Here is a 14,024-nt window from a genome sequence, read left to right as displayed (position 1 = left end):
CTTGAAAATTCAGTTTCCAGGGCAACGTATGCAGGTCTTCATACATCAACATCTCTTTGCACCATTTTTATAAATATGGTTCCTTGCTAGAATATCATAAAATACTTTTCAAATACAGTAAACTATTTTGACCACTTTGATCCTTTTTTTTTTGCCTTTCAAAAAAGCTGACTGTCCTTTCTTTTCAGAAGAATCTTATCAATAACATTGTGAACTGTTCTCCTTCAGAGAGGTTTTATCACAGAAACGCCCGCAGTGACACCCATGCGTGTAATAGATTTCTACCAGCACCTGAGTGCTTATGTAACATTTCAGTAGGCATCCTTTATTCACCATCCCTTTTCTTACCTTCTTTTCAGTTTGCAAGTAGGAGACATGACTTAGGGTCTGTGGCATGGTGGGAGTCTGCTGGTTTACATATAAAATTAACCTGAATGTCTATTTCAGAGCAGCAACACGAAATTTGCTAATGTCCCCCTTGCACATTAAGATCCTCAGTGACTTTCTCACACCTACCAATACACAGAATAGTATAAAAGGAACAAAACTAACTATGCATCTATCTTTTTCATCCTCCATTCTAAAAGGGTGGGGGACAAAAAAACCCTTAATGATGATTACTGTTTCCTCTCCATGAGTCCTTGAGAAGTGCTTTGTGTAACTCCAGTGAGTTACTGAAACAGGTACCTGAAAACATCAGCAGCAGAGTGGATACACTTCCTTCTTCCATTTAACAGGGGCCTGATTGGAACCCTGCCCCAGGGTGTTATGCTGGAGAAGGCAACATATTACATAGCTACAACACAAGGATTGTCTTAGGAAAAGAAGACTGAACAACTGTTACCTGCACATTTTACTCCCTGAGCAATGAGGCCCCACATGAAGTTGGCACAGTATTCACACCAGTGTGGGCCTCTGAACGTGTGCACCTGGAAGAGAGCACCAGAAAGAAAAGTTACAAAAAATGACCCAACTATTTCACAGTATCAATGTGTCTCAACAGGGCAGAATTCCTCTTCTTATAAGGCACCACATGCAGTTGCTGGAAGCTTCCCTTTATCACTGCAGGAAAGGAAGAAAGGAACTAAGAAAAATTTAAGAACCAAGACTCTTGCAGACTCATGGAAAACAGGAGTTCTCCATCCTGGGGCATCCAGAGCAGTAGAATTGGATCTGTAGGGGTCTGCTCCAAGACCAGACAGGGCAGAGAAGCAATGGCTGGGTAGAGCCCTTCTCCTGCCTCTCGGCATCCCTCTGTCTGAGCAGGATTTTGGCCGCAAGGTGAGGCTTTTGCAGCAACCATGGGAGAGTTCACCTTCCAATTTAAAATGTCTTCTCCCTTCCATAAGGTACTGTGCGAAATGCGTAGGGGGCTGCAAGATTTCACCTCAGGTGGAGGGAGTCCTGCCAGGCAAAAATACCAGTGCCACACAGAAATACTGCAAATGCGCTTAGAGACTTTCCAGTTTAGAATAATTCTAAAAGGAAATTAATTCTTTTCAGACTAATGCTACATATTGAAAATACAAAATCCAAAATGGAAAAAAAGAATCCACTGAACCAGGAAAAAAACTAATCTAAAGAAGGAAAAACACCCAATGCTGCTTTCATTCCTGGCTCACATGCTTGTTACAAATCCTGCAGCCACCATTAACTGCTTCTGATTTTATTCTGATAAAGTTCCTGCTGCAGAAACCACAGGATTCTTTACAGAGAAAATCATTACTTCCTTAGCCAGCATAAAAGGCTTTGAGCTGCTATTTAGAACAGACAGGCTGACAAAAAGAATCAGTAACCGACGATCATAAAGAAATGAAATTTGCAGTGAAATATAGTAAAAATGCTTTAGGCTTAAGTCACTTGGTTCTCCAGAGTTACTGCGTGGGTATTGGAGTGAGCGTAACCTCGCACTTGTGCACTGCCTGGCTGGATCAGTGTGGAGCAGAAGAGAGATGGAGCTGGTGAAAATGTGCGTTCCTAAAATCCACACAGGGCTCTGGTTATAAATATTGAAAGGTGAAGTAGCCTGACTGAGGTCCAAGGGTCGCCCACACCACTGACATAAGAGGCAGCTGGATCCCAGCTGATACTTGCCCTGACCAAGTGACAACCCAGAGCAACTCAGACCACATTTCGGGTTTGGCTAAAGGAAGGTCTGCAGCCCCTTGTGCATTTGCTGCCTCCAGAGCAGCAGTAAGGTAGATTGCTGAGACAGTCTGGAAAGTTACTTGTGAAGTCACCAAGTAATTCACATGCCCCTCTTGCTAAGCTGAGCTTCCGATTGCCTCCACGGAAGCATAATGGTGCAAAGCGAGGTGGAGGCTGCCTCCCCCGGCCCTGCCTGCTGCTGTCCACACCCACTGCCACGTGCCTTTGGGAGGTGCAATGTGCTCCACCAGCCCTCTGCTCCCTGCAGCTCCAGCTGACTTCTGCAAAGCAAATGATGACAAGATTGTCGGCAGCTGTAAGCTCCACTTTCTTTTTTCCTCTCACCACAAAGCCATTTTTCACACCTTTCTCTCCATTTCCCACCTGCACTACCCACATCCTCTTGGCTTTACTCCTCAGTCTTGTGTTTTTTATTCAGGTCTTTGGCAGTATTTCCTTCCCAGAATACGAACATTCTAATATCCTCAAGCAAAACACTGTCTTTAACGTCTGCAGGACTAACAGAACTTTTTCAAGGGGAAAACAGCACCTCATTTCAGTTACTATCTTTTTTTTGGGAGGAGGAGTGTGTCAAAGTAACATTCCCCCAAAACACCACTTATTTAAAATATTCTCAATAATTCTGTTGACGAATATTGAAACAAAAAGTGACATTTCAAAAGTCTGGACAACAAATAATTTCTTTTCAGAACACTTCTCAGTTTTATAAGTTTTTTTGTTTTATTTTGGCTTTAGTATCTCTGATTGCAAAGGGGGGGATTTTGTCTCATTCCTTGAAATGATGACATTTTGGATTCTTTCTTTAGGCAGAACAAGAACAAATTCTGACACATTAATATTTCTCTCTAAATAAAAAGAATTATACTATCCTACCCTATGCCTCTCTGGTTGCTGATTTCAATTCATCAAATTCACCAAACGTGCTATTTGTTGAAGCATTTCTAATGCTGTCCTTAGGTGCTGAGGTCCTAACATGGCCTCTCCAGAGCTGTCTCCAGCACTGATACTCACTAAACCTCAGATGTCCAGTCTCTAACTGGCTGCTGTTTTAGCAGTGAACATCCTTCCTTCTTGGCATCTTGCTCCCCACCGTGGTCTGCATGCTTCCACTTCCTCCAGACTTTCCTTAGGAACTCTTCTGCAGAGTCTATCACATCCCAAATCTGCCACTTCAATCTTTTGCCTCCATTTATATTATTATGACCTTTTCCTATGACCTAAGTTTCTCTTATGTGTCTAATAACTATGATCCACCTAGATACAAACAAAAAATTACCTTTCTACCACAACCAGTTCCCCTAACAACACCCTGGCTCTCAGCTCACCCCTCAAAAGGGCTTACATGACTCATCATCAACTTAAAAATGACAAGGACAAAGCAGACTTTCCTTTTCCCTACCAACACTGCATGTATTGGTCATCCTTCACAAGACCAGGATTAACTTTGCCCTTCAGGACCACTGTTTCAGCATCATTAGCACTGTTCTCTCATCCCATGCAGCCAGGTTTCATCCAAATATTGAAATGCCTTTCCATATCATCACTGAGAAGATTTATCCAGAGCCTGCTCAGCTTTATGCTGCCCCATCCAAATTACTTCTTCTTATCCATTATTCTGATTGCAAACTCAAACAGATTAAAAGGTGAAGGTAGGTTTTTCTGTGTCCCATAATGCTCTACTTTGCTTCATCCTTTATCTGACATGGAACAGGGAGGTTCTCTGGCAATATTAATCAGGAGGCCCAAAGATCATGTTGTCCTTCCACCCCTGGTGTACACAACCCCGCAAGATCAGCTCTGAAGTCTCTTTTGGGGTTTCTAAGCAGTGTTGTCTTTTCCCAGAGCTCAGTGGTGCCAGAGCATCAATCTTCCCACTACCATGGACTGGAACTGGACAGCTAACCCTGCACTTGTCTGAATACACGCCATCTCTGGGAATTTAATCAGATACAGTAAGTGATGCCAGAAAATACTGAAAAATTGGTCTTCCGAGGTCAGAACAGACTAATCATAATTCTTCCTGGAGGATGGGGCCTGGCAGCATGTTGAAAAGAAACACCTTAGCATCCCTTTGCTAGTTCAAGAGCCAGCACCTGCAAACAATACTGCAGTTACTACATGATACTGTTTAATACAGCATTCTGATTTTTACATTTAATTCCCCACTCTAAAAACCTGCCAAGCAACTTGCTTGCTTTCAAAACTTAAAGATGCTTTCCAGAAAATTTTCTAAAAACACACCCAGCAGAGTCCCAGAGATCCTGACTTAAATTACAAGAGGTTTCTTTCCCCTTATAAAAAGAGCATCTGCCATATGCAGATTTTACTGTCTTATAAAATGTGAGAAAGCAGGATTGCCAACTGTGGCTTTATATCTCCCAATCCTTCCATTCTCACTCCCACCCAAAAATCTTCTCTCTCTTTCCATAAGGCTTCAAATGGAAGTGATTTTTTTTTTTAAGAGTCTGGAAAATGAGTGAGTGAGAGAACAAGTTTAACTAGTTTTAATCTTAATTTATAAAATTCCAAGGGAAAAAAATAAATTTAAAAGAAAAGTCTAGATAATTTTAAAGCACAATACCCGCTTCAAAAACTAGACAAAAATACTATTACTAAGCTGTCCTGCAAGTCTGAGGTAAGAGGAGAGCCTCACATTCGGTTTACACCTAGGCATTTCTATTTTGAAGTCTCCTGAAATATCAGCAAGGTATAACAAGCATTTAACTACTGTGATCTAAGTAGGAGAACAGTTTTTTGCTTAGGCTTGAAAGATATTTTCTTATACAAACGGGAAAATAGCTTAACTCCTGTGATTAATAACTGTTATAGAATTTCACTTACTTTTGTTTCACATTTAATTAAAATATTTCTTAGAAAAGACAAATTTTTAGGAGAATCAAATAAAAAATGATCCAGTGGCTCTGACAACAGATTATCCCACAAGCTGTGAACTCCTCAAGCAGATCTCTCATCATTATTTCTCAGGCTCTATAAAGGTACTGTTGAAGTTAGTTACCCATGTATCTCATAACTACACTTATTTTTTACATTTTTGTTTTTTCCTAGGCAGTTATTCAGCTACTCTTGATTGCTATCTGAAGATCAAGAATGAGCCAGCAAATAATTCATACTCTTCAGTGGGAGACTTATATGAGTTGTCAAGGTAGGGAGGAAGAGAATGAGGAACTATCAGCAAAGAGCTGTGCAAATGTGGTATGAGAGAAGTCAGTGAATCAGCAGAGCTTAAGCCAATGATGGGAAGAAGCAGGGCTGGGTTTGAAAAACTATGGTTATGGAGAATCAATACTGAGCACAAAAACCAGAAGTGTTTGTGACAGTATGTCACAAAAAAAAAGCCTTCCTTTGTTGAAAGGCTGCTGCCATGGTCTCCCTGAAGGCTTGCTCCATCAGGACCCTGCTCTGTACAGAGCACCTCTTCCACAGCTCTCCACACTGAACTGCTGGTCAGAGTAACAGGGTTTGGAAAATCCAGGCACTATCACCTACGTTGGGATGAAATACATCAACTTGAAAAAGGATGGAAAAAAATACTGCCGATCTACCCTCTTGGGTTACCAGAGTCCTACACTCCAGGTAGAAGCCTTCCTGGTGCTCAGAGAGGAGACCAAGTCGACCAGGACTGAATACATGGCATGCACCCAGCTTTGCACCACATGGTGCTCCAAAGGTACAGTTCTGCTGGCTGTACTGTCTTTTAAACAAATTCCCCAGGATGATGGGACACCGCTGATGGAGGCTGTCAGCTCAGTGATCCTAGCTGATTTGCAGTTCCACCAACTGAATTCTGCCTGTTGGGACTCTACATGGATACGGGAGACTCCGTAAATCTCAATTAAAATGATGAACTCAGCCCGTATTATTAACGTCTGTCTTCCCTGTCACAGTTGATTTTAACAGGCACTGAGCACAACCTTGCTGGCATCCAATAGGCATGTCATTTTTGTCCATCCCTGGTCCAGACACACACAGACTGGGTGTGAAGGGTACAGAAGAGATATGAGTGCAAAAGTCAATCAACTCAACCATAAGTTTGGGCAATGCTTCTATTTAATCCTTTTGTATATTATGATTAGATAGTGTCTCTAAAACAAAGGCCTCAAGCACTCCGAATATTCCAGCACACAATATTTCTCCTATGAGGAAAATATTGCTGCTGCTGAGTAATGTAACAAGCAAAAAAAGACAGCCATGACAACCCACATGGCAGAGCCGTATCAGCAAGATAACTGCTTTCATGTGAAGATGTAACAGAAATGAATGTAACTGAGGCCACTGAAACATACCTTTCTCCAAAACTAGAGCTGATTTTGGCTAGCCCAGCTGGGGTGGTACCACGGGAAGCCAGCCTGGGACCACCCCAATGACTTTGTCCAGCAGCTCTTGAGAGGAGAGATGCTGTCAGAATGCTAATTCAGAGCATGGAGTATAAATAGCATCGTTATTGCCAGTGGGCACTGACACGAATGTGAAGCAGGCCAACCTCCCTCCAGGTCCTCTCCCACTCAGAGCCAGGAGCACTGTCATGTCTTGTTTACTTTCTGGTTTTCACTGACTGTGTCAGTAGAGATGGGAACAACTGGAAATTGAGGTTGTTGTGTTCTATGAGAGCCAATGTGGCAAACAAGAATACCAGGTTGTTGGCTTTTCTGCTTGAAAATGGAATGAAAATGGCCACCTTTCTTTCAGGATGGAATAGCAGATTTTCTTTAAATTGATATCTGGAAACTGAAACATTTTGCATTTTATTCCAGGTCCAAGTTACTCGATACATGTGTCCATGCAAAACATTCTGAAACTGGAGATGAAAATAGAATAAAATCCTCAGAATTAAAGTTGTATATTTATATGTACACATACCACATATGCTATATGTAATGGTGTGAATATAATAAATGCAATGATGTAAATGGAATATAAACCCCTGAGAGATTCCTTAATAAATGCTTTTGCAATGATGCTAAGGCTAATTTGGAGGAAAAGCTGTTGACGGTAAGAGAACATAACATGCTCTACAAGCTTCTAAAAGGTAAAGTCCCAGTCCTCCCCAGCAGAGTACTTCCTAGGTTCACCACAGAGGAGAGCTGCTCTGGTTTCAGGCTGTGCACGTGGAAGACTCACAGGATCCACACTTGAGGACTAATAAAACTGTTGATGTGGTGGCAAGAAATTTCAGCTTAAATAACTCAAGGATTTAGAAAAAGGCTTTATCTCTCTCTCTCTTTCCCCCCAGCTTTTTTTTTCTTAACAGAGGCAAAACCTGAATTCAGGGACTAGCACTAGGAAACCAGAAAGGGTTAAGTAATATTTTGCTATTTGGAATCTGCTTTGGAAAAGGCCTGGATTTTCCAAAAAAAGTAAAAAAGTAAGATAAAATAAACAGCCTAGGAGACTAAAATCCATCAACGCTTAAAAGCTTTTCTGGCTTGAACTGTTTTATAATATACTATCAGAAGCAACAACATAGAGTTGATGAGGTCTTCTCAGAAGTTTTGTGGCTGTTTTCCTCCAGTTACGTTCTCCAGGTATTTTCTCTGCCTTTGAACAATTTTTTTCCCCTCAAGTACTAGGAATCTAATAGAAACATCAAATTTCCTGAAGTTTTCTTATCTGTGAGAACGCACAGTGACTCTCCCCAGGGACTGCGCCAGAGGCACCCAGTTCTCTCTCTGAATATTCATTTGAGTGCAGTGGTTCAATTAAAGATGTTTTGAAAATATGTTCAGTGCCAGGTCCATTCCTAATAAAAACCCTAGCATCCTCTTTTCAGTGGAACTAGATCAATTTACCCCAAATTGGCATCTGCCCCAGTTTTCAGATCATCAGAAATAGAAACGAGTTCACAGTACAAGTCACAGAAAAACAGCTCTGCTTAATATAGTAACCGTTTGTTATAGTTTCTGGTCTTTTTGCAGCACTTCTGCATTTTCCATCTCCCAGTTTCCCAGTGTTTAGGCATGGCTCTGCTGAGCAGCTCTTGTTAGAATAAGATGTGGCATGGAAGCGATTTGCTATGACCTTTTGACTAGCAAAGCACCTAGCACAGATACAATTGCCCTGGTAAAATCTGAGCCAGGGCCAGGGTGGCTTATTTGTTTCAAGGAAGCAGGGCAAGTTTCACTGGCAGAGCAACTCTTGTTAAAATCAGCAGTCCCTCCATTAAAATGATGCTTAAGTTTGTCTATACTAGCAAACTCTTTGCAGTAAGGACTGATCCTCACCTGAGCCTTCACTTCTTGTGCATATTTAAGGCTATATTCTCCATTTACTTCCGGAAAAGCATGTTGTCTCTAATCTGGAGCTCCCATTCAGCCTTTCAGATGGGCCACCCTCAAAGAAAAAGCCAGGATGTTGCTTCAGTTGAGGAGGGAGATGAGGAATCTCAACAAACAAGGCTCATCAGCATCTTGGCTGACTTAGTTTAAGCAACCATGGAAAAACATCTCTCCTCTCTGGAAGAACTGTTGGCTTGAAAGGGAATTATGTTCTGAATGTTCACTGATTCAGCAAGCAGCAACTTGCAACTGTTATTTACTACAATTAATTGACTGTGCCGTCAGGCATTAGTAAGATGGTGACTAGGAAACAGCATGACAGTACCAAGTACTGCACAGAAACACAGCAAAAAATAGTCTTCTGGAGACATATCCATTTTGTGAACCGTAAGAGAGAAATGAGACAATATCCTATGGAAAATGATGCATGGAAACACAGATTTCAGTTCAGCTCTGACAGGCACAGACACCTTCTTGCTTCAGTGAAGCATCACAGCAATAATGTAGGTAGAAGAGTGGGTCTGTGCCTTGGACCGCTGGCAGTTAGAAAACACCTGCGGGGTGTTCCGCTGGCTCAAGTCATCAGGAGCCAGAGATGTCTGAAGGAATACCTGTAACCAGCCAAGGAAGCTAAAAATTCCTCAGGGTCCATGAGTCACAAAAGCTGGAGGAGAGGGATGACCTTTAAGGTGTTTTGTCCAGGCTTATTTTATATTTGCCAAGCAATAAGGAGGTTATTGCACTGACTGACAAATTTCACTACCCAGGGGATTTCTTGCTGTTAATCTTAAATTTTCACTTTCCTCTTCCTTTTAAGCTATCATCCTGTAACTCCCACCTAATGCTCCTCTTCCACAACTGTGCTCCTTACCATTAACATTTTTTAAGCATAGTTTTACTGTTTTCTCCAACCCCACACAAACGACAGGCAAAGAAGCAAGGTCAGCGCCCAAGTCCAAAGCACAGCACCAGGTAGCAAGGAGGTGCAGAAGATATTCCATGTCAGGTAGGGATGGACTTGGGCAGGAGGTATCTCATTAGGTGTGTCTTCTCTTTTGTCAGCAAAAAACTATGGGATTTAGAGGAGAGATGGAGAGATGAGGAGATGCAGACTAGGAAAGCGCAGAGGACTGAGCAAGGGGAATCCTGTGTATTCACTACCCTAATAAACTGCCTCACCAGAGAGAGAAGATGGAGAAAACCTTAAACACAACTTGGATTACCCTGCTGTGTGAGCCCTTTGGCCTAGAGCCCACCTCACACATCCCAACCCAGAGCTCCACTGAGTCCTCCTCTCAATAACCAACCTGGAACACTTCAATCCACATGGCACCTTGCCACAGGCCCATTTTCTCCTCAAATTTGTGGTTCCTGCTATTGTCTGAAGCTCCTCTTTCACCTGCCTGCCCAGAAGGTATGCAGCTGCTTCCTACCTTAAAGTTATTGAATAGACTAGATATCAGCTGGGTCAAGAAATTTGATTTTAATTTACAAGCTATCACAGTTACTGCCTTTTGGGGACAAGATAAGCAAGTATGAGATTTATAAGGGACAGTAAACAGCATTCTTATTGGGCTGAGGTGTAGAATAAGTTTCAGGGGAAAACTAAGCATGATTCTACTCTGTCCACTTCTATGAAATTACAGAACTCTGTAACTCTTCTGTTACAGAACTTTCCCCCATGATAAAGCTTCTTTTTGTAAGAAAGTAACGCCACTGGCTTCAGCTATGCTCCCTGTCAGTATTTCAAAGAGCACACCACAGGTCTCCCAGTGCTTCTAAACAGAAGATGCTCTTGTTCATCTACACTGGATGGAAGAATGAGCACACACATGTCCATATGGATAAGTTTGTACCAGAGATTCTGGGGAAATTTATTCCCCATGGTGGGTAAGAAACTGAAACAAAGAAAAAGCCTTTCTGTGAGAGAAGGTGGGGCTGAAATTTTGAGGACTGTGAAGTGACTGTCCTGATTTGGTCTAATGATTCATTTTACAAGAGATCTCATTCGGTGTGCTGGATTTCAGAAAAGCAGAGTAAATGCAAGCAAAAGTAATCAAATATGCAAATAGACAGACCCAGTCAAATCACATTCACAGTCCTAGCTCACCTTCATATCCCATTATTCAATTAGAGCTAAATAAAATGCTGTGTCAAATAACGCAAGTCACTTTCAACTGATATATTTGAATTAACAGAAGATGAATTTTCTATATTACATTTATAGAGGAGAACACAGAAATGTTAATTTAAATTTTTTTAATAAATTTGAAAAGGTAAAAATATCCTTAAAAATATTTTTAATACCTAGCTCTCACCCCAAGGGACAGGAATTAAAAACTTAGTCAGAACTGACATTTATAAATCATCATCCCTTTCTTTACTTATAGAGATCAATTTAAGAGAATTCAGCCACACTGTATTTGCATCTGAGATGTGCTCATCAGAGACCAAACCTCTGCAGTCAGGAGAATATTACAGAGCTGGAGATCATTACCGACCAGCTCTGCCCTCAGAGCTCCCTGTCACCCCGGCTAGTCAGCCTGCTCCCTTCAGGCAGAAGACAACTGACATTCCAGGAGATTTAAATAAGATTAAAATCTCTCAAAACCCCAGCTGTGTCAGCACTCCTAGCAAAACTGTCTTTACATTCTTCTTTCAAACAACCCTTAGAGCGAAACATAGGTTAATAGATTTATTCAGGAATTCTCTCGATGATTTAAAAGCAGCTTTCATGTTCACCCCTCCCCCAGGCATCTGCACTTCCATGATGACCATTGCTACACTGCTCCTCTGCCAGCCTGTTCCTCTACCTGAGTTTTGCTGCAGGCAACAGGGACTAAGGGTTCAAACTTCACCTGTATCCCCACCTACCCACCTCAAAGAGACAGGAGCTGCAAGGGTGGAGGGAGGGAGAACTGAGGTCTCCTAGCCTGTGGCCAAGTCTCTTGGGTGTTTGCTAACCCCAGCCTGCATCTGGAGTGGCTGCTGCTGTCGTCTTCCCTTCTCCAAGACAACGGCGCTTATTATTGTGCATTAATGACTCTTCACTTCTCCCCCTCTGCCAGGATGCTACAGCATTTCCAGTATAAAAGGATTTCCAAGCCCCCTTCATTTCTGTGACTAGTGATGTGACTGATCAAAGAAGCAGCTGGGTCCCTATCTGTTGCCTTGTGCCTGCAAAAGAAAAAGCAGATTAGCCGCAGAGGTACAAAGCAGCAGGAGTCCTCCTGTTTGCCATGGAGCCTCTGGGGACAGCAGTCACTGTTGGTTAGCTGAACTAGATAAATTTATTTTGTTTCTGGGTTGTTTTTTCTTGTTTTGTTTCAAAATTCTAGGTTGAAGACTCTGGACCTGACATTTCCTTCCTTCCCACATGGGTGGCACATTTGCTACTTGGCAGGCAACCTAGGAGACTTGTGCAGACATTTTAAATGATGACATCTATACATGTGAGAAGAAAAATTTGACAGATGCAAGAAATGATAAAGGAGACAAGCACATGAGCTAATGATGGTCACACATTTTAGATCCATAACACAGTAATTACTAAGAGCTTATTTTTTGTTTTCAATGTGAGAGTTGCCATATTTAGAGTTCATGAACATCAGCAGCATTCCTTCAGCAGGTAGGTTCGTTGCAGCACACCCTTTAGGGTGGTAAGAGGCTCGCCCCCTTCTGCTTTTTTATAGTAAAAATTATCTGTGTGACTCCATTCCACTTACTGGAGAAAAGAGTTACCTCTCAAGGTATATTTTTCTGGCAACTGTATGTATAGAGGAACTACAGTAAAACTATCATGAAGAAAAAAATCGGTGTGGAAAGTTTGTACTGTAGCTATGACCTTGGAGCAGACATACAGTCTGTTTTTGAAAAAGACTGGAAAGCTCACGGCTTCCAAACTTTCCATAAACAATTTCTGGAAGAAAAACAAACAAATAAATCCAAATGAATGAAAATCAGGTGATCAGATTATTTTCAAAACAGATGTGTTTCAGGCTGTTAAAGAAAACAACTAGGGAATACAGATGTGCACAAAATTAAATCCGTATTATCCTACACACACTGTAGTACATGGAAAATCACTATCTGCTGCCATCTGCAAGAATTATCTTCAAACTCTCAGGAACAAATGAGACATGCAAGACATTGCATATCTTTAGGACACCTCAGGAGCCTGTGAAGAAATGCTCTGTATTTAACTGACAGTCAGGATTATTTTATGCCAAGCGTTCATATTAAAACACTTACATACCATTTTGTATATGGTTTTCGAATTCATGTTTTACATAAGAACTCAAATCAAACAAACCATCCTGATCACAGAAAGTTTCCACTTTTGGTGATTATCTGAACTCATAAGCCAAAACGTGGTTTAATTAAAATCAAATGGAGGATAGCTAAATTTACATATGTGCATGCATGTGTACATTCACATATGCCCAGGCATGTGATGGAAATCAAAACTGAAAATAAGAGACATTTAACAGTCTTATATCATCAGATGCATGTATTATATTAACAATCTCCCCTTTTATTAAAAGAAATAAAAGATAACTTTTTTTTTTTTACATTAAAGATAAAATTTGGGCTTCTGATACTACATATGAAGTTTGTACCATCGTCTACGGGAATTCAGTATAATATCAATTTACTTAGTCTTACAATTAAAACTGCCTATCATCCGATGCATTTGACCGCCAAAAGGTTAAATTACTAAATCCTTGCCGGATGCTTATTACAGATACAGACATAAAACATGCATATGTTGTACTGACATATCTCTCTCTTATCAAAGAGCATTGTTTATTTAAAACAATTAAAACAATAATTAGAACCTACACAGAAGACTAAGTAAATGTTATTAAAAAACAGTTGCTCATGCCAGCAGCTTCAACAGCCCCATGGCATAAGCCACGCTGGTATCAACACACTCAATTCATTGACAGAGGAGAAAAGCCAGAAACTATGGGAAATGCAGACCATCTGCCCGATCCAGATGCAGTAGAACACACTTCTTACCTCCAAAGCTATTTACCAGCGACAAACTGAGATAAGATCAGTGTAATCATCTAACCACAGATCTAAGAGATTTTTTTGCATTGTAAGTAAAACTGAACTACATTAATTTGGATTGAAAGAAAACTTTGCCAGTTTTTCTCAGCTTTAGCATGTCCCTCGGTATAAACCAAATCTAAATAAGAGATAACCTAGATACAGCAAATATTATTGAAACAAACATACGCACACAAGCAGACAAAAACAAAGTCCTCGTTCTTCTGCTGGTATGTTCTAAAGATGCCTAATTGATTTAATGGGCAATGAGATTTAATTGCAGCTTTTAAGTTCCTAGAAAGTCATAGTCTGCATACAGATGATTGTCTTGCAATACCGGACCCATTTTAAAACACAAGCTATAGTCTCTATGCTTGAAAAAGAAATTAAGTAGGAACACGTCTTACCTTGAAATTATGAACCTTCTCGTATTTTGGAACATGTTCATTTTCTTTCAGAGTTGCTCTTCGGACGAGCGATGTCAACTGTGAATAAGCAAAGAGTTTA

At 41.0% G+C, this 14,024-nt stretch overlaps 1 protein-coding gene across 1 annotated transcript in view; it reads right to left on the bottom strand.

The window, feature by feature from the left end:
• CHN1 (chimerin 1) overlaps nt 1-14,024 on the bottom strand; it is a 97,590-nt gene that overhangs the window by 16,509 nt on the left and 67,057 nt on the right. Inside the window, exons 7-8 of the mRNA XM_027636655.1 lie at nt 13,925-14,002; nt 845-929 (exon numbers count right to left, since the gene is read on the bottom strand). Coding sequence (XP_027492456.1) covers nt 845-929; nt 13,925-14,002 — 163 coding nt within the window. The remainder of the gene's footprint in view (nt 1-844; nt 930-13,924; nt 14,003-14,024) is intronic.

Source organism: Corapipo altera, unplaced genomic scaffold (genome assembly GCF_003945725.1).
Source record: "Corapipo altera isolate COAL_440 unplaced genomic scaffold, ASM394572v1 45, whole genome shotgun sequence".
Taxonomy (NCBI): Eukaryota; Metazoa; Chordata; class Aves; order Passeriformes; family Pipridae; genus Corapipo; species Corapipo altera.
Note: the sequence above shows the minus strand (reverse complement) of the source record. Positions and strands in the feature narration are given on the sequence as shown.